Genomic DNA, 21,534 nt, shown 5'->3' on the forward strand with positions numbered 1-21,534 from the left:
CACAGGTAATACCACATCCCATTTCAACAGAAAATTTCTACCTACTGTGATGATAACCAAGAGAAATAGGAAAATGCTTGGATAGAGACTGCCTTTTTATACATGAGAAACTCATAAAAACAGTGCTTTTACTCTATTTTATGTTTTAAGATTTCCCCTTAGCCAACACCAAGGAGTTGCCATTCTCTGTCTGCTGGGAATTTATTGTGGATCAGTTTGGAAAGCAGGAGAGCAGAAAAATGGGCATTTTCTACCAACTTCAGTTAGTACTTGCTGCCCTATGCATGTTTGTAGGAAAATACATCTGCTTACTCCTTTAAGATCCAAACGTGCCATTTCCAGGACATCACCATAATTTAAACAGCAATTCTTATGCAATGCGCAGGAACTGCAAGGCAAGATGTTATGAAATATGTTTTATATTTGTACACGCTCGGGAGGAACATTCATTCTCTTTAAATAGCATTGCATTTCAAAGAAACTGAGACAGGAAGGACTCTCGTTATCTACAGTGAGGGTCTGGGAATGAAGCTCTTATGGGCAAGTCCTCGCACCCCTGCAGACAGAGCCCTGCTCAGGGCAATCCCCAAAAATGCACTGCTATGTTAGGGCCAGAACTGGTTACCCCAAACAGGAGGCAGATCAGTAGGGCAGAGGATGGTCCAGCACCTCATGAAGAAATAACCAATTTTGGTGATAACAGCAGTGCCAAAAAGCACACTTGGGATGCCTGCTCCATCAGCTGCTCCTCCACAGCCCCAGCGTGGGTGCCGGTGCTACCTGTACATCAGCTTTCAGACCAGCACACATCTTTATGGCACAGCTAAACCTCCCCAAAGTGGTGTAAAAGGAAAACGCTGACGCACGAGCTCCCGCTGCAGAAGCGGGGTGCCAAATGGAAAATTTCCACAAATGGAAACAGACAGAATCTTTGAGCATCTCTATGAGCGATGTCGTCAAGGGTCAATTGAGGAGCAACGGCGAGAAGAGACAAAATCAAATAGGAAAATCTGTAACGTCTCTCAGTGCTGGCTTCTAAGCGGCTGCGATGGGCTGGCAAGGACAGCAGTGAGGAGGAGGAAGGCAGGCACTAAGCTGATTAGCAGGTGGAAGGCAGGGGGTGAGGGGTTAACACACAGCACGCTCCCAGCAGCAGAAGGGAGGACACTGCCTGCCTTGACGATGAAATGAGTGCAGTTTTGACAGATCTGGGTCTGCTGTGCTTAACCTCTCCTGAGAGGAGATTTTGAGCTGATTTGCTCTGTCAGAAGGAATCGTTCCTGGCCGCGGAGCGTTTCCCTGCATATCATGATTTAGCTGGCGGCAAGGAGGAGAAACAACTCGGAAATTACTTGCTGTAAACTTGTGTGCATCTTCGGGCTTTATGGCTTTCCCAGAACCGTCCTATAAACACACACAGGCGCTGTGGAGTGAGGACATAAAGACAGAGGTCAGATGAGGACTGCACGATGCAGCTCTTCTCAGCAACCCCAAATGTGGGTGTGCAGCCCATGCAAGCACCCACTGCAGGAGTTCAGCAGGATGCACCACTTCTCATTATAAAGGACATGTCCCCCTCCAGGATTTTCCAGTGAAAGGTTCAAGAGAAGACCCTGCAACAAGGAGGCCCAGAGCTGCAGCACTGCATGGTCACAGCCCTATGCTTCCAAAGTGGCATCACTTTGGCAAGCACTATGAAATGAATGGAAGCACGGGGCGGAAGATGCCTGAATAAGCCAAGCAGGGATAACATTCAGGAAGCCTTCTCTTTGCCTTCAGCCAAATTCAAGGGAAGATTCACAGATGTGAAGCTGGCAGAGGTCAACAGCCTGTGTTTGGTGAGCCTGGACCTTAAAGCCCATCCAGCCCAATCCCTGCTGTGGGCTGGGTGCCACTCACTGGCAACCTTCCCCATGCAGGAGTCCCTTCATGCCCCCTATTACCCCACTGCCCTTCCCTTCCAACCCAAATTCCTACCTTCCCAGACACATGGCTCTGAGCTACGCAGCATGGCAAGGTGTGGGCAGCCCCAGCCATGTCCTTGCTTCACTGAGCTCCTCTCTCAACAAATCCCTGCATACTTGCTGCCTTTCCAATTGCCATTGGCACAGAGGTGGTCTTTCCAGAAGGTACGACCGTAGCACCCATCCCCAAGTCCCCAGAGAAAAGACAGAGCAGAGGGCTTCATAAAGAGGATGGACAAACACTGACAGAGAAATCAGTGGGGCACATACAACCCTACAGCAGATGTATGTTAACCATAACAATACTTCTCCATTTAAAGTACCAGATATCTTCAAAGTAATGTTAATTAAGAAACTCACACACGTGTTTCCTCCTGAGAGCCACAGACCCTTCCAGGTGATGACCAGGAGCATTTGTACAATGGGCTTTTCATGCTCTTCAGTCGACATCATCAGATACCTTTTATAGTCTACTCTATTTACACGATACACATTTGCCAAGAGCTAAATGCTTTCAACGAGAATAATCTACTACACACTGCTCATTTGCAATGGAGTCCTCTCCTTCCTTTACAGTGATGCTTGCCAGCAATGAAAGCAGCTGGTCTCAAAATGCTCCAGGACTTACTCTTAACTGGAATTGAAATATGGAAATTCAGGAGAAAAAATATATATATTCTTGAGATGTGCTCTTAAGCCAGAAAATCTGCAAAAGCAATATCATTCCCCTAGCACAACGTCCAGAGATCCTCAGCCTTGGCTGAGGTCTCCTACAGCTACCAAAAAAAATATTCTCCTCTCTCTCAATAAATCTACATTAATTTACACCAGCAGGATGAGTACGACGGAACACGGGGCTCTACCAGATATAACATTAATTTATCTACAGCTCAGGTAATGGACCGAAGGGGTGTGCGCATCTGCTTGAGGCGCATGTAGTATCAATCACTGCTTCAAATGCTGCTATAAAACCAGGAGTTTATGCACACCTGTTGTTTCGTTAATCATTTTATTTCTGAAAGCTGCACATTCAAAGTCAGATCAACTTTAGGAGAAAAAGGAGAAGAGACGTAATTTTATGAGAAGGGAAGGAATGGAGAGTTTGGTCGTGTATCAGCATTACAGTTCCCTCTTCCAACGTTTCAACATCTACAGAAATTTAAAACCCTCTCTGTATCTTCCTCTCTGCTCTACAGCAATGATTGCCTTCAGATATATACGCCAGTTACAGCAATATAGCCGAAAATGATGAAATGCCATAGGCATTTTATTATGCATTCAGGTTTTTAAGACTTGGATTAAAACCACATTGCAGAAGCCTGGTCAGTAAAGCTGAGAGAACTTCTGCAAAGATTGCAAAACTGACAATTTTCCATTTCACACTGAACATATCTCCCTCTTACATGGTACAGGTCTTCTAAATTCAATACCAATAAACACATTTTTCCTCTTATGCAAGTCAAAGAAAGAGCAAAGCAAATCCATTACACACACAGAGTACTGTACCATGAACTTTCCACTTGAAATCTAAGCAGAAGATACAGCTGAGCTCTCTGGCCTGATGCATAGATCTCTATCAAGGACGTTCTGCTCACCAGCAATTCAACTCCATGACCTCCTGCTTCCACTGGGGACCAGAGTCAGTGCTGGATGTCCCTTCGTTAGCGCTAAGCTTGAACATTAGGAACATAAATTACTGAAAGGTAGTTTCAGCTGAGGAGCTGACCATCCTATTGCAGTTCTTGAATGGTCTCCTTGTATCATGCAAGTGATGATCCCTGAACAACTGTTTGCCCCTCTCATGTAATCCAAGCAGACAACAGAACTCTTGTAGAAGACATGACAAGACACTCTTCCACGTATTTGACAAAAGCAGCAGATGATGTAGATGAACAGTTTTGAAAGGCTCTCCAAATGGTTCACTTGGCTGACTTCTGACTGTCAGCAAAAATTACCGTTAAGATGTCCTGCTTAAGAAGGTCTGTACTCCTGTAGTTTGTACAAATCTGAGTAACTGAGACCTCCTAAGAGGCAGTAAGACAGGTTTGTTTTCTAAATAATTACTAAGTCTTTGGTATTTTGACACTTTTACTCCATGACCTTAGAATCAGTTAGAGATGCACCAGACAGCAGTGGGGCTCTGCAGGCATATGCAAAGGTTGCTCAGAGAATTTGTGGATGCCCCATCCCTGAAGATGCTCAAGGACAGGTTGGACGGGATCCTGGACAGCCTGATCTGGTGGGCGGCAAGCCTTTAAGATCCCCTCCAACCAAAGCCATTCTATGATTCCGTGATTCAGCTAATCTTTGGCCAGCAAGTAAAACAGATAAGGTCACCAGCCCCTTTATGCTCATTATTAATGTAAAGCAGCAGGGGAGCGATGCCACTTCCTAACAGGACAGTGTTGGATCCTTCTGAGTGCCCTGATAACTCTGCTGGTCTCAGCCCCTCAGGCTGAGAGGGCTTGGGACCAGTCGGGATAATTCAGTGCATGAGCTGGAAGATCAGAGACTCTGCATATTTTTCCATCTCTGGGTTTTTCAAACTGTGTTGAAAGGAGACATCTGTGATGGCCATTAAAGCAGGCGAGAGAGGAGCCCCTGGGGCAGAAGAAATGTGTCATCTCCTGTGACTCACCACCTCTAAGCACCCACTGGAGATGCCACGGGGAAGCACAGATGAAAAGGAAACAAAGCTTGCCAAAATATAAGTTCAACAGAACGGTGAGATGTTACAGGATCTGGAGCTGGCTGAGCAGAAACCAAAGCTACAAGGAGTGGTTTCTATACTTTCACAGCCAAAGCCCAGGGCTGGCTCCCGATGCTGGAAAAATCCAGTGAGGAACACGAGCCTTTTGAGTTTCAAGTACTAATGGCCAAAGGTAGTGTTTTAATAGAATCAAAGAATGGCTTAGGTTGGAAGGGACCTCAAGGATCATCAGGTTCCAACCCCAGTGCCATAGGCAGGGCTGCCAACTGCTAAATGAAGTATCAGATCAGGTTGCCCAGGGCCCATCCAACCTGGCCTTGAACACCTCCAGGGATGGGGTATCCACAGCCTCCCTGGGCAGACTGTGCCCGCACTTCACCATCCTCTGGGTGAAAAACTTCCCCCTGACATCTAAATAGAAAACAAATTTAATTATGTACAGTTGTATATAATTATACAACTATATGTATCCCCCAAATCCCAGGAAGGAGAGGGATTACATTTTAATTCTAGATGCAAACCTTTGCATTTGTTCGTGACTCTACAGGTGCAAAGCCAACCAAAGCAAACCAGCCCAAAAGCAGACAGCTGATCTCCAGGTCTGGTTTTAGATCTCTCTCTTGGATTTCACCACTGCTTGCAGGGGACTGGGAAGAACAAAATGCATCCCATCCACATAGAGTGCCCAACGGAAGTCTCAGGGGGATGCTCCGCACTTGGGGACTTGCACCAGTTCTCTCCATCTGTTCTCCCATTTCTGCAGTGACAAAGGGGGTAGGCACCATGGACAAATAGAGCAATTGGGGTTAACACAGACACACCTGAGCTGCAGGATCCCATAAGCAAAGGGAGAATATTGACGGGCATCTGCCTTTGGTGGAGGATTAGCATCTCTAGATGGAAAAGACAGAGTGCAGAGCTACCACTCACAATGTCTTTGCCAGCAATGTTTACATGAGCACTGCTTAAGCATTCTAAGTTACAGCACCTACCCAAGGAGGTCACCATTTAATATCCAGCCCAGATGCTTCATTTGGAAAGCAAACAAAATGCATCCTCAGAAGCAATTATAAAAACACTGATAAGCCCTCGGCACAATCGATACTTGAATGACACCAAAGCCACAAATAAGACAAAAGATACAGAGGAGGCTGTGTGCCCTGTGGGTCGGGGATGAGACTGCTGCCCTGAGATATGTCAGATGTACCTGGAGCATCCCAGCCCTTCAGTGTCCTGACCACTGGGGAGCAGGGAGGGGTCGCAGCCCCAAGGATCATTTTCCTTCTGAAGAGAACACACTGCAGGTCAGCGTGGGAAGTCCTTTGTTATGTACTGCTTTGGGCATTCTAAGACCTTCAGTCTTAGTAAAGCAGAGCAGCGGGCTTAGAATTCTTATTTTATCATTAGGTTGGGTACAGTTCAAATGTGAATTCATATCTGTGACTCTGTGATCTAATTACCCCTCTCTGTTTCACTCTGTGGCTTTACAGAATGAAATCCCCACTCCATAAAAATAAACCTGGGTTCTCTGTGCCCGAGGCAGATCTAGACTGTTATCTCCTCTATAGGATTACATGTGAATTCTTCATTATAAGCTGCATTATTTGCAGCAGTTTCTGCAGTGCTGGGAAATTCTGATTCTCTTTCTCTTTTTGGTCCCAACACTGAGCTTCAAAGCACAGATCTGATACTGAGGGGGCTGCAGTCAGCACAAAGCAGTATTTCTCAATAAAGCAAAAATGCAAAAGAAAGTGATCTCGCCATGATTGATGACACTCCATTTGCATATGCCCACTAGCAGTACTTTGGTTAATTAATACGAATTTTGGGCCTGTAGATGAATATGAAATAATAGGTTTGTTATTGCAGCTGTAGGTATAAATTCATTCAATGAACAGGTTAGTTTACTTCCCAATGTCTTCTCATATCTTCTGTGCAAATAAGACAGAATAACTCCCCAGAAGGTGGTGAGACATGACAAAATGCAAGAAGGATGTACATACATGTTAAAGCTACACAAGTTAATTAGTTCATAAAACAGAAACTGTTTGGAGGGAAGAAATGACAAGCAAAAACATTTTCCTCCAACAAAAATAAGGCTGCCTATTTCATTTTGCAGATATTAACCCTTATGGCTCAAGTTCAGCTCTAGAGGGCCCCAATCCAGAAAGGCACTTAAGAAGCACTTACATTTAAGCAGGAGCAATATTGCCACAGAAATCAAGAGGACTCCCCAGGTGCTTAAAAGTTGAGCGATTTGCTGCAGCACAGCCTGTGTTGTCAAAGGTGGAATTTCATTTTACTCTATGATTGGCCTCAGCAGCTTCCCACGCTGGCTGCCTCTAACCAGTCTGGGGAGAAATTGGATGCTGAAAGTATTGCTAAAAGCCCTGGTACAGGGTAAAATACAAATATACACTTTCATTCTGTGATATCTAATACCTGAGTGTCTGAGTTCTTAGGCAAAGCCAAGGAAGCTTTGGTCAGGCACCTGAACCCTGACAGAACTTGAGGATGGGATTTGGCTGACAGCTTAATACCAGCCTGCAGTGCAGACATCAAGCTGTGACATTTTCCACTGCCCCGGGACTCCTGGGAAAGCCCTGAAGTCAAAGAGATAAATGAAAACCGCGCCATGTTAGTGGGGTTAACCACCCTTTAGGCATTACAGCAGCGGTGCACCACAGCCATTAGATCATCTATGAGGTGACTGTCTTGCTATGAATAATAAATGTAGCACGGGGAAGCAAAAAGTTCACTGCTGTGATAGTACTCACTCTGCAGGGAGCTCTGCCTGAGAATGCTGTTCAAAACGAGTCCCACAGAGCACCACCTCTGCAGTCCCCACCGAGTAGCACAAGGACACAGAAGACTGAAGGATAAATGCACTGGGAAATATAAATCATGCCTGGTTGTTTCCATGTTATTCTCCATGATGCACAGGGCAAGTCTCAAGCAATAGCACATCAAGGGAGGTGCATTCAGCACCGGGCTTTTGCTAACCACAAAAGGAAAGAGAAGACTTACCCCAAGTGCTGTAGGTAAATGATAAGGTCCCAGTGAATTCTGCTGAGAATTTTGCTCTCCCAGTTGTACTGATGCAGTGACTCAAGTCTGCAGGTACCAAAAATGCTGTAGAGAAGCTGAGCCAATCCATCCGATACGATGACCAAATAAGCTGGTACTTCACACTGCTGCTATTAATATTGTCAGAGTTCAAAGACACCCAACACATCAGACAATTTCCATCCCAGCCATGCTTCACATATGAAAAAGCTACCTTGAATACGGTAAAACAAGCAAAGGAAGCTCAAGAGTATTTGGGACCTGCTCTGGTCAGAGCAAGCTATAGGCTGGATACAGCACAACGTGCCAAAAGCAGAGACCTTCCAGGGCTTTCTGCAAAGCTTCAGAGCTGGGCATGATCATGTACCAAGAGTCACCATCCGTACCGAGTGTTTTACATCTGCTTTGTACTCACTGCATGCTGGAGCTTGTGGCAGCAGAACAGCAAAGGATAAGCGGTAACACTGAAAACAAGAGGTCAGAGGCAGGTGACCGGCATACGAACACATGGGATCACATTTCTTGTTCTTGGAGGAACACGTACCTAACGCGAAACAATCCATCACGCCTGGCAAAAGCTGACAAATGAAGGTGATGTAAAGCAATCCCAATGAGTAGCATGCCAACCACAAAGGAATTTGGATGCTCAAGGGAAAGCTGAGGTGGGCACAAAGGATCTTCCAGCAAAAATGGGATGCTACAAGGGCACCTGCAGAAGGCAGGGGGGATCCTGGTGGAGAGGGCTTCTTTAATTTTAGTTTGGTCATGAAACTCGCATTGCTACAGGACTAGGACAATACTTGGCCATTAGCACCTTTACGGTTGCTGTTACCTTCTGTTGACTCATGATGGTCTTGCCATCACCATCGAGCTGCCAGCTGCCTTTCAGCCTCACTGAGGAGTTCGGATGAACACAGAACTCGGCTGGAACGGCTCAGAGCTGAGGCTGTGATTGCAGCAGGGCTTCTCCAAAAACAGAGGTTTTGTTTGTAAAAACCAACGGGTTTGACCTGGAAGTCCTTGGGATTGGATGACTGCAAAGCCTTACGGAGACACAGAACGCACTCAGAGCTGGTTGGGAATTGGTTTGGAATTTCTTGCTACAGGCTTTTTGGCTGAAAAGGAGTGTAACGGCATTGATTAAATTTTCATCAGGAACAATCCTTAGGCCTGCAGAACAATCCACAGTCAATGAATAAGCCTTAGACTTAGCCTCATCCACAGTGATAATGATATCAGACCACTACAAGGTCTGAGGCCGCCTCCACACCAGAGATGGCAGAGATCGATAAACCCAACCACGTGGTTCTGGATGATGTAGGGAAGAGACCAGCGTATCCCACTGCCCTAGGGAGTGCATTACAAGTGAGGCTTTCTCATAAGAAAGGACAGATGAAAAGCAAAGATTAACCTTGCCTTCCCACTCACGATGAACAGGGAGCTTTCTGAAAGATATGAACATAATGGGATGAAAAAAAAAAAAAATTCTCATCTCAGTTTATTATGAGCCTCATTTATCGGTGTGTAATTTCATGTCAATTTCTCTCTTGGTATTTCCCAAGTGTGCTTTTTGTAAGAAGACAAAGTTCAGTTTGGCTTGGCGTTGGTTTTTAGGGAGACACAAGCCTGTTTTTTGTTTTATGGGGTAATCTATACTCCAGACATCATAGGCACACGCACAGAGTAAATGTGCTGCTGCTCACCTTGTGTAGTGAAGACTGAAAAAAGAAAGCAGATTTCAGAGAACTATTGTTTCAGGCACCCAGAAATACTTACAGGACTACTGTCCTCCAGGGAACAATGCTATAACATTGGCTGTCAGGGGGCCTAACTTGGCTGCACCTCAGCAGTTCTTGAGTGAAGCTGTCAGGCACACAGAGCCAGCAGCACTCCGGCTCATGCATCATCCCCCCCATTACGGAGGACTCAGTGCCGGAAATGTGAGGGAGGGTGAGAAGGGATGTCCCAAGCTGCTCCCACTGAGCAGGGCCCAGGAAGCCCATAAAGAAGCAAACCAATGTGCTTTGCAGTACAGAGGAGAATACATCAGTTGGAAAGGTAAGAAATTCCTTTTTCAGATGCTCATGCCCATGACTGTTGCTCAAGAGGAGTTAAGTAATTAATTTCTGTGCAAGAACAGAGGGTGAACTCCAAAGCACAGCCATGCCAAGCCGTGGGACCTCATCTATGCCAACGCCTTCACCCCCAGACATGACATCCTATGGTGGATGACAACAAAACAAGCTGTCCCACACAGTCCTTGACATGCCTGTTGACGTGTGAAAGCTGGATTCCACGTGTCAGTGTGCCCCTGCCCAGCCAGCCAAACAACCCCTCCTGCCATGGAAAGTGCAATGCGCTGCAGGCATCTTCCCTCACCTAGAGGGGCCCGGGCATTCCCCTCTGGGGATGCTGGAACATTGAGGGAATATGGACAGGAATAGATGCATCTCTGATGCAACAAGCAGGGAAGAGTGAAAATTCAAAAGCCCCAAGTGAGAGTGGAAAGGGCTCATAGGGTGGGTGTCACACACATGGAACACAGCATGTGAGAGAAAAAAACAACAGCCTGTCCTGGGGATACTGGAGGTATCAAACGCTGAGATACTGGCAGAGAGCAAGCACATTGCCCAGGGAGCCTCTGGAGCAGCCTCACCTGACAGCACCAGTGTGGTCCAAACCCCACTGTGACAAATACAATGGAAGAAATAGCATGGGAAGGCTCTGTTCAATGAAAGCACAGTTGGGCCAACCAAAGTTCTCTCTCAAAAGCATAAATAAACCATCCTGCAGAGCCTCAAGGAGCCTCCATGGCCACGTGGCCTTCGCAGTAGCACTGCTGGCTGCTGTGTTGTGCCAGCTCTTCGCATTGGTTTTCTCCACCCAGGCCCAGGATGATCAGGGTGGGCTCCAGCATTAAACCAAGGCCTGATAGACCCCTAACTGTGCTTGCCAGAGGCAAACATTGACCCTGTGAAGTCAGTAGGAAGCTGATGCCTGCCAGTTCCAAGGGAAGATAAGGCACGGCTGAGTCCTAAAATGGATTTCTTCATCCACCAGTCAATCTCATCCACAACACACAGCTCATTGCACGTGGAGAGTTATCATCTTCCCCACTAAAGATGATCGGTGTCTTCCCGGCATAAAAATCAACTTGTCAGTAAAAACACTAGAATCAAGTGGGGTGAAAAGAGCGGTCCCTTCCCCCCCCCCTCCCCCCGTCAGCAGTAACAGGCATGGATGACAAATCATTTCTATCAAGAGGAAAGAGAGGCAGGAGCACTGCGGCTGTCTGCCTGCAATTCCCTTCCCCAAGGAGGGACAGCTCTAAAGCAGACGGCACTGCAGCGGTGATCAGAGCTCTGCAATTCCCGGCACTGAGGGTTAGAGCCTGGTTAGGAAACAATCAAAACACAGCTCCATTTCCATGGAGATAGGCTTGATGAAAAAGCACCTGAGCAGTTTGGAAAACTACGCCGGAGCTTCTTATAAGGCATTTTCAAGCACCTACAGTAAATACGGAGCTGACAACTAAAATGCCAAACATAGAATCTGAAGTCATACTTGCACTGATTTCTGCTCTTAAAATAAATGCATGCAGAGATTGGATATTGTTCAGTGGTGGTAATATTTCTTCCGACCGCACAACAATCGCTCTAAAGAGCAAAATCAACTTCCCTGGCAGGGATACAGGTACACATAAACAGACTGTGGCCATACACAAAGGTAATGCATTACTGGCGTATCACTATTTCTAAAGCTATATTTCTAAGACCTCTACCAAGGTCAGTCCGACTCTGCCTCTTACTTTCTTCTGAGTTAACTCAATTTTCATTTGGAAAGAGCCCTAAGCCTCAATTTCTAAGTGGATTTTGGTGCCTGGCTGATAAAATACTTTTTAAAAGCCAGTCTTAAGTTTCTATTGTTGGCAGGTTTAGGGCTTTTTGTGCGTTTCTTCTTTTAAATGCTTCCTACACTTCAGGATTCCCTGGGGCCTTGGAAAGCCACAGATTTCACCCAGGTTTATGCCTCTAGCTTTTCTAACAGACTTCTGCCCCAAGATTTCTCTCCCCTTCCCCTATTGCCAGTGCCCGTCCTGAGCATCCCCCACCACCAGCGCTTTCGCTGCATCGTCAGCATCCAACACCATTGTTAAATTTAGGCTCCCTCAGCATAAATTCCCCAAAATTAAAAGAAAGGGCATATTTGGGCAGCACATACACTCCAGGTAAGCAACTGATGGGTGATATAGTCACCCCAAAGTGTTCAACCAGCCAAAGGCAACCAGAAACATGCCGGTCCATGCAGTGACACCTCCTACAGCTCAACCACAGAATAAAGCCTACAAGATATCTCATTTCAAAACCTACCTGTAAGTCAGAACATTGGGCCAGTCTGTCCCCCTACGTTCCAAACAATCCATTTGCTGCTGCATGTGTAACTTCATGACTAATTCAATCTCAGCAAAATTAGGTGCAGATGGGGAAAAAATCCCTGCACACCATGAGAAACTTGATTCAAGCCTAACTACTGCATCTCAGCAAACCCTCACAAGCCTAATAAAGCCTTATGAATAAATTACATGCTTTTCAGCCTTCTATTTTTCAAAGTGATAAAAAATGTAGCAAAGCATCAGCACAGATCTGCCAGACCTGACCAAACCCCCATCCTGCACTGGAGAAACCGTAATTCACAGCCCTGCACTGATGGACGGGGCGGCTCAAAAAGGATTTCAGGTGCTGCCTGCTGTGAGCTATCTCTGTCTGCACCCAGACTTTAATGCATTAATCAGCAGAACTGAAAGGGAGGCATTTGAGGATGATCAAAGAAAAAGCCCCAGTGAAACACATTTCGAAAGACAGCAGTAAGCACACGTTGCAGAGTCAAAGCGTGACACCCGGTATTGGATGCCTGCACACTTGGTTGATGTTATAAAAATAAATTCCATCCTAATAGGGCATATTTTCAGACTTTGATGACAGGCACCAACTATTTCAGTATTAGGTTTGTGCAAGTAAAAACCTAGCCAAACATCCATGCGTTCCTGTGCTCCCTGTTACACTTGCATCTACCACTCTTCCACTTCGAAGGTTGGGTACAGGCTGCCCTTCCTCCACACAGTCCCAGGGCCAGCAGAGCTATGGATGCTGGAATCATACAATCACAGAGTCATAAGAGTTGGAAGGGGCCCTTAAAGGCCATCTAGTCCAACTCCCCTGTAACGAACAGAGGCATCTACACATCAATCAGGTGCTCACAGCCTGGTCCAACTGACCTCGAATGTCTCCAAGGACAGGGCATCCACCAAAGAACTGCTTGCTCTAAATACCCTACCTATACTCTTCTTATCAAAGAGATATAATGATAATTTTATGGAAAACATATGCAGAAGGAGTCAAGCTCCCCTGAGAAGCTCAAGTATACCTGTATGATGGCTTTCCTTTTTTTTTTGCATCTGAGGGCCTGACCCTCTCAACATTTCAGCATATGAATAATCACACTCATGTAAACAAAATGGGCTCCTTCATGGATGAAACACACACAAGCGCCTTTGTACACTAAAAGGTTATTTAATCTACCTTAAGAGTTTCCGAAAGATGAAAGGGTGCACAGGCACGGTACCCTGTGGGAGAGGATCAATGTCGTTGCCAATGCAGTGGGGTTATTTAGGTGACTATGTGGCTGGGGGATGAAAGTCTGGTTATTAAGGAAACCACCCCTAACAACAACATGCTCAATGCCCTCATTGTCCCCATTTGCTTCTCCAAGCTCAATGACTCAGCCCTAACAGCTACACGGGGATGCAACACTGCCTGTTCTGTAGACACGATTGTGGGGTTGGGGGCACTAAGACTGGGCTGATGAACCTAGCTGACAAACCTGGGGGAAAAGCCTGGGATACAAGGGGACACGCTGTTCTTTTCCTCCGGAAATTGGTTTAAAAAACCCAACCCAAGCTTCAGACAATTTAAAATTCATAATAAAACGTAGCTCAAGTCAGTCACTAAACCTCAAAGGGATCCCCGGATTGTGCTTTTCTTAATGAATTCAATAATCGATTCTTACTATACAAATAAGGTGTGGGATGGATCAGCTAATAAGCATTCTCAGTTAATTGCTTTCTTCAAGTGACAATTCGTACAAATGATACCATCAAAGGAGTAATAATATCCTTATTGATTAAATTAATCTCTGAAAGACAACTCAAATGAGTTTAATTAGCAATGCATGACAGTAGCACAAAATACTCTGAAAATAACCTTGTAACCCATCCCAGGCTTGAAATCATGGCAACAGTCACGCAATAGCCCTTTGCATCTTTATTCAAACAGACACTCACAATTTTACGGAGCATCTTTAGCGAATGTCTGTGACTAACCATGAAAATCCATGAAACCCGTTGTGCAGAGAATCAGCGAGCTGCTGCAAAAGCAGTCTGCCTGTGTTGTCATTCAGTCCCTAAAAGCCAGGGCCACAAATAGGCTTAAAATAAAATAAAAACCTTCAATGAAGGGAGGTGGTCGGAGAAGGCCTCGTGTCAAAGTGGACAAATGGAGTCAATGGGGGCAGCACCAAAGCATCCAATGTATAGGAACTGGGCACTGGGTTCACAAAATCAGAGGAGGAACCTGCTCAGTGAAGCAATGAGTTGAATGAGATTGGGTGAAAGCTTGGATTTGGGAGAGCAGTTATTAGCTCTGGGGCCTGGGGTATGTGCTCCAGGAATGGGTGGTAGGATCTCGGCGAGACAGAGCTGTCCATGCCTCCATATTCCTGTGGCAGGACTGAGACCAGGTCAGTGGTTGGGGCCATAGCAATTTTTCAGGAGACGTTTGTGCTTCTTAGCTCCTTCTCAACAGACGTGAGGCTGCCTGAAAGCTACAGACATTTCACAGCAGGAAACTGAAGTTACATATTCTGCCAATGCAAATGGGAGACGAAATCCTACACGCCACGTCCTTACTGCAGTGAAATGAAAAATATCCTCACGTTAAAAGCCGCACTCCCATGGGTAAGGAACACCCCAAGAGATGTAGTAAGATGAAGTATGACTTCACCCCCGTGCCATTCTCTGATGCCAGGAGGAAAGTGTAAGCCTTCTCACATCCTTCCCAAACTGATGAGCTTAAGCTGCACCAGAGGACATTCAGGTTGGACATTAGGAAAAATCTCTCCTCAGAAAGAGCGGTGCTGCAGTGACACAGCTGCCCAGGGAGTCGTGGGGTCACCATCTCTGGAGGTGTTCAGAGCTGTGGAGATGTGGCACTGATGGATATGGGCAATGGGCACGGTGGGGATGGGCTGGGGTTGGACTTGGGAATCTTGGTCTTTTCTAACCTGAATGATTCTCTGTGGGCTCCACGCACCCAGCAGTTGTGGTTTCCACAAACACTCTGCTGTTGGAAGTCATTAACTCAGGGACAGGTTGATCAAACATGTGGTCCTTGTGGCTGTCAATGCAGTAAGAAACACCCAGAGCTCTTATAATTTGATTGCAAAGCACACTTTGGAAAAAAAAATGTGTTGAAAATCTCACCATTGAAATATTAGCCTACACCGCCTAGCTTAGCAAAACTTCTGTGCTCTCTGCCAAGAAAAGGGGAATTAGAGTTGATTCTGCCTCAGGAAGTGAAGTAGTGGACATCGGGGACAAGAGGAGAGAACAAGCACAGCATTCTGGAGACACTCCAGTGTGATAGAAGACAATAATACAAAGAACAACATGTTCCCCGTGTCGGGGTCAAAGCTACCCCGTGAGCAGAACAAGAATTTGCCTAGGGCAAGAACACGCTTAATGGCTTTATTATTAACTGAGCAACCCAAGGATGCTCCCCAGCACGTAAGGGAGAGCAGTGAGCCCGGAGCTACCTCATGAATGTGAGTAATGGGGTTTGGGTTTTTTAAGTGGCTCACACGGAAATGTTCTCATTGAGCTGACTGAAATCAGCAACTGAAAGCGCGATCTACAAAGATCCCCCTACACAAAGGTGCAATACAACAGATACGTATTCACGAGACTCTTGTGTAGTATCAAGCCTTGGCCCTTCGAGGTTAGGACAGTCCAACCTCCTCAATTATTTAATGCATTTTGTTATTCAGATTACTTACCTGTAATTTTAGCATAAGAAATTATGCTAAAATTTAGCAAAAAGCTTGTGGTTTTGCTGTAATTTTTCAATTCTGTTCTCAGAGCCTCAATGGATTTATTATCTCCCTTCTGTTCTTTGACCATTTTTTAATACAAGAATAATATGCTTTTAAAATTGCCACGATTCTCAGAATGGGATTTGCGTCACCATCAAAACAAAAATAAATCCTTTCTGTACATATTTTTCATCTGAGAATCACTACAACAAACATGGAAGCACCAAATTGCTTCTCTGGTTGCGGCCAAAACAAACAAACAAAAACAGCATTAAAAGCCTCGACATTTTATATTCAAATGGAACCTTTAGAAACAGATTTGGTTCCATCAGAGTCGTGCATTAAGATGATGTGAGATGGTTGTTACAGACCCTGGCCACGGCAGGTTGCAGGCATGTGGGGAAGGGCTGACAGTCTCTGAGCTGCAGGACGACTGGACAAAGCTAAATCCATCTGACACCCCGAGTTCCATGTGAAACCATAACAATTCTCTGTTTCCTTATACAGCCAACGATTAGCCTTGGATGAACTACTTATAAATGGGATCTTACTGTAAAGCAGAACTCAAAATATCTGGCAGTTGCAAACAGAGCAACTACGGAAGCTCTCCCCTCAACATGAGCTACCTGACAATGGCCAACATGCGTTACATGGGATCACTGTGCCAAGAACTCCCAGTTGCCCAAAGAAGTCACTTACACTGATTTAAAAAGCTCAGGGATATTTGAAGATCTATTGCCTAAAAAGGTGGATTTCCTAAATATTTTGTCTATCAAAACCACCAACATTTTTAAAGTCTTCACCAGAACATGCAATGCACACATGTGCAAGAGGCAGGGAAACATACAGGCTGCAAACACAAGGCCTGGCTGAGTCACTGGGGGAAGAGAGGAAGAGAGGGATTATCTTTTTCCAAAAGGATGTTTATTGCATGGTTCTAAAAAGTTCAGCACGTGAAAAAGAAGACGACATATGTTCACCAGTTGTCCCTGAGACATCATCTTATTTTTCTAGTTAAGAAGCCAATCTTCCATGAAATCCCCCCAAAACTTAACAGATGGGTTAAATTATTAATTGTGAGAAGACTAGTTCCACAGTGATGATATTAAAAAAAAAACCCACAGATAAACACATTAGGATAGTCACAAGAGAAGCTCAGTTTGGAGCTGGATCTCTCTAGACCCAGGACGCAAGTTGCATGATGATGTACAATAATCACTTCATACGGAGAAGAGCTATGTGGCATATTTAAAGCCTTTAATTTCTGCTCCCTTGTTTAAATGAGATTATTGCTCCCTGTAGCCAATAACAATAGATTTTTTAAGTTTCTTTTGATTTGCCAGCAAAGCAAATATCCTCTGGTAAATCTATGAACTGAACAATGATTTTTCATTTTTTACAACAGCACAGTCAATTCAATTTTCCAGCTATAAGTCTCAAGTCTCTCCCTATCAGCCTGTTAACGTACAAGTACCGTACTCTAAGCCGTGCCTGGAAAAACCTCCACAGACTTTTCCATTCCAAGTTGCCTCTGAACACTGAATTCATTGCTTATGAATCACTTCACTGTATGTACACATTTGAATCACTAAACCCCATCTAATATTGTACACAGTAATCAAGTGATGCTGTCACAGTAGATGCTGTAACGAGGAATGTCTCGTGGATTTATTGAGGAAACTCTAAAAACATGGCTGATAGTGTTTCGCTTTTAAAAGCATGCTTTGCCTGTTTAAGAATATACCTTGTTTGCAACTGCTAAATGCTTCTATGATATTTTCATGCACCACATCTTCTTGATATGCTCACAAGAGTCCCACTGCCTCCCTAGGACACGTGGTAAAACAGCGCCGTGTTTCTCCTGACACTTAAGATATCTATGGCTTAGACCAACCAGCATGACAACTTGACCAAAGTCAGTTTAGATTGCCCCCCAAAACTGCTCTCGTCCCTAAAAACAAGTCATTTTCACCTTTAAACTCAAATATAAATTCCTTAAAGCAAACCAAGAGTTCACCTGAAATGTTTTAGTAACTGCGTTAACCTGCTGAAGTTTTGCTTTTGGTTCCTTAAGTAACGCTAGGTGAGATTCTGCTCATAGCTGTGGCACAAACCTTGATGCCGAGCTCTATGTTCTCCCCTCCATACACGTCCATCCCGGGATCGAGGAGCCCAATCTCTCCAAAGAACTTCCTGTGCACAACAAAGGAGCAACCGATCATCGCTGGCGTCCTGTATGAAATGAAAAACAACAGAAATGCAACAAATTATTGATAGTTTTCCACCATCAGTGGACCAAAGGGACCACCTTTGGGTTTCTGTTCCAAATTAAAATATTGGTATTTCCTTCATCTTACTTTCTTTCAGCACATCCAGTAACAGAATACATTTCAGGACAGATATCGGCATTCATGAAAAGAGGTTTCTACTTTAGGATCTTTATAATATATCATGAAGGCGTTGCTACCAGCTGTCAAGGAGCACGAAACAGCAGCAAATCCTTAAGAAACTGAGGACAACTGCTTACAGAAACATTGCTGTGCCTTTTGCTGAGTTCCACTGATAGCTACAGCGCCCTAGGTTAGCTTGAGATGAAGTTCTCCCATTCACCTGTGGACCCCCGTGCCGTCCAGCTCACACCGCTGCAGGAGCAGCCAAGCAGTGCCCAGGCAAGGGAAATAACAGAGAGCAACAGGAGAGGCCCTACCAATACCAATGACATCAGTGCAGCAGCAGAAAGATTGAGGAAAAACTCAGTGTCAGGGGTTAATTTATAATAACCATGCAATCTCAAGGACAGGGTAGATGGTGGTGTTTACTAAGCACCCCCGCTGCCACATGCACATAAACCAGCCCTCCCTCGTTGCTCTGCATAATGCTGGATTGCATCTCCATCTGATATAGCTTCCCTGAGAGGAGGATGCTGTTCTGATCTCTGCAAGCTGAGATCACGTTTGGGGGCATTTTGTGAGTGGTTAAACACTTGTGACCCTGTCCATAAAATTACACTTTGCTACAGAGCACGGCACTGAACAAAACCGTATCATTATGCCCTTGCTGCTTGGGGATACACTAATCTGTTGTGGTTATGGTATGCAGAGAGCTTACCCCCCAGGATATTTTCTATTCTAAAACAGAAATATAAAAACCATTTGCTCCTTTAACTTGCTTTCGTTTGAAACCGTGCGGTAAAGAAAAAAAACCAACACAAGTATCCAATTGCAGGGATCAGCGGGGAGGAGATGAGGAATTTCACAGGTTAAGGCTTGCCAAGGTTCTGCCATGTGCTCGGGATCCCTCCTGCCCACACCAAGCAAACAAAATGACGCTGCTCTGAGCAGGGAGAACCACACAGGACAGCTGAGCCACCACCTCTGCAGCCTCAGGATCTCGTGTGACCTGGAGAAGGCTTGCATGGTAAGGGGTAGCGTGCATGTCTGGAAACTGCATTCAGCTAGAAAAGCATGATTTCTGGAGGAAACTTGGTTTTGAGGTAGAAACGAGGAAACAAGGTGGCAGATTTTAAAGACAGCCTCCCAGCCCTGGCTCAAAGTACAGCTCATGGGCTCTCTGTGCTGTGGAGCACACTGAAGGCTGAGCCAAACAACCAGCGACTGCAGAGGGGGAAAGCATCCTCAAATGTACCCAAATGTGGCTAACGGGATCAGGCCCATGCTCAACCCTGCCATCCACACTGAACAAAACACCCACGTCTGCCAGAGGAGCCATGGGTGAAGAGCTGTAGCCACGTAAGTATTATTATTTATAGGCATTTTAATACTTTTAATAGACTGGTATAACAGCTGAATGCTGCTGCCATGTTAAATGAGTCAGCACCAGAATCCATCAGAGGGGTTTTTCCAATAGATTTTGTCCCTGACAGCCAGCTCACTCTTCCTTCCCATAAGCAGTGTAATGCTTCATGATGCGCTGCCACTCTAGTACTTAAGATTTCCATTCTCCTGCTTTATTTGTAGCAAGTTAGCTGCCATCAGTAGAAACAATTCTTTCTGAAATGTTGGCTCATTAGAGATGCCAAATCTAATAGCTCCATTACCCTAGATCACCTGCTGCAATTAAACAGAAGTTGTTCTGGTTTTATACAGAGCAGCCACAACCCAGCCCGTGGGGAATAGACGTGGGCTACAGAGGGACCTCATCTGGAGCACTGCGAACTCATCCCCAGTTCAACAAGGTTTTCAACCCTCAACAGTTGAGCATGGAAGCTTGACTGGGTAGGGACGGGGAGCCCCAGCTCACTCATAGGATGTGCCACGGTGGCATTTAACAAGAAAATGATAACCTCTCAGCCAAGGGGTTTTACCAGTACAAATGCAACAGCCTTATTTTTCAACAACATTTGAAAAACCACCACTTGCAAGAGTTGGCCTTGCTGATACCACTTCCTGAAAACACAAATTGGAGAGGGCCATGAAAAAGAACTTCTCCAAATTGCCAACTCCTGCCCTCGACTGCCACCCAGGAAAGCTTTTCTTCATCATTATTTTGCAACACACCTTCTCTTTACGGACCAAAGAGTCCCTGATCCTCTAAGAAATGCTCGCAGGAAAAGCCTGATGGGGATTCTGCAACTTCACCTTCACATTTTTCTCCTCTTCATTTTCCCGTGTGTTCTGTTTTCAACAAACGATACCACGAAGCATGCAAAGCAGTGCTCCCGGGTGGATCCGAGCTCCCTCAAGCAATACAAATTAAGTGCCACATTCTTCTTTGTAACAATGCCTCCATATTAAATAAATGAGAATCACGTGACGCTCAACTATTTAAATAAAAACACCATTTGATTTTGCAGTAAATCCTTCAAAAAGGTGGACGTTTACAATAACAGATAGCCCATCCGCCACAAAATTACGGCCTGTAGACAAAGAGCTGATAAAGCCTCTTGTTCCTCTGCCCCTTAATTAAAAGCATTAACACAGTTTGTTTTTAAAAATCACACAGCTCAGCTCAGCTCAATGCATTTCCTTGTCCCGATAGCTGTGCTCGCTTTAATGAGAGAGGAAAAGCAGGATTTGGCAGAAAAGGATGAGCAGAAATGTTTAGCACAATTGTTGGTTTTGCATCCAAAAATCCACAGCGTTAAATCCTTGCCATTATTTCTGTTGGCTCCTCCATACTGCAAGCGACAGAAGGTCAAGAAGAACAGCTTTTATGAAATATCCTCAGCATGAATCTCTAAATAAAGATGAAGAAGATACAGGGGAAAACATTTATCCTAGTCTATTAAGTTACGTTAATGGTCTTCCTTTCTTTAGCACGCAGTCACCATCTAATGATTAAAAAGTCTCAAGTAGATTGCTTCTTCAATTCAAGGAAATTAATTTTCCTACACAATTGGATCTTGGTTCCAATTTTACGCTAAAGCGCAACTTATAAAATATGTAGAAGAAGAGATACTAAAAAAAATAAAAGGGGTGGTCATACAGGTGCAGGAAGGCTGAGAACTTTAAGAATTTGCTTGTGCACTCAGCTTCCACGAAGGCGCTGTTATTTTTGATCGATGTCAGTCATAGAGCTGCTCTCCCCACATCAATTCAATGCCAAAGCTTTAGGAGACAGAGCACGCATCTGTGATGGTCTTTCACCCGCATGGAAGGACATTCTCTGTCACTGATGGCTTTGCTTGTC

The 21,534-nt window shown here is 45.1% G+C and overlaps 1 protein-coding gene across 2 annotated transcripts in view; it reads right to left on the reverse strand.

Moving 5' to 3' along the window:
- WBSCR17 (Williams-Beuren syndrome chromosome region 17) overlaps positions 1–21,534 on the reverse strand; it is a 186,656-nt gene that overhangs the window by 50,676 nt on the left and 114,446 nt on the right. For both annotated transcript variants that reach the window (XM_415728.8, XM_040650198.2), the window contains one exon: positions 18,000–18,117. In XM_415728.8, coding sequence (XP_415728.4) covers positions 18,000–18,117 — 118 coding nt within the window. The remainder of the gene's footprint in view (positions 1–17,999; positions 18,118–21,534) is intronic.

The sequence above is a fragment of the Gallus gallus genome, chromosome 19 (genome assembly GCF_016699485.2).
Source record: "Gallus gallus isolate bGalGal1 chromosome 19, bGalGal1.mat.broiler.GRCg7b, whole genome shotgun sequence".
NCBI lineage: Eukaryota > Metazoa > Chordata > Aves > Galliformes > Phasianidae > Gallus > Gallus gallus.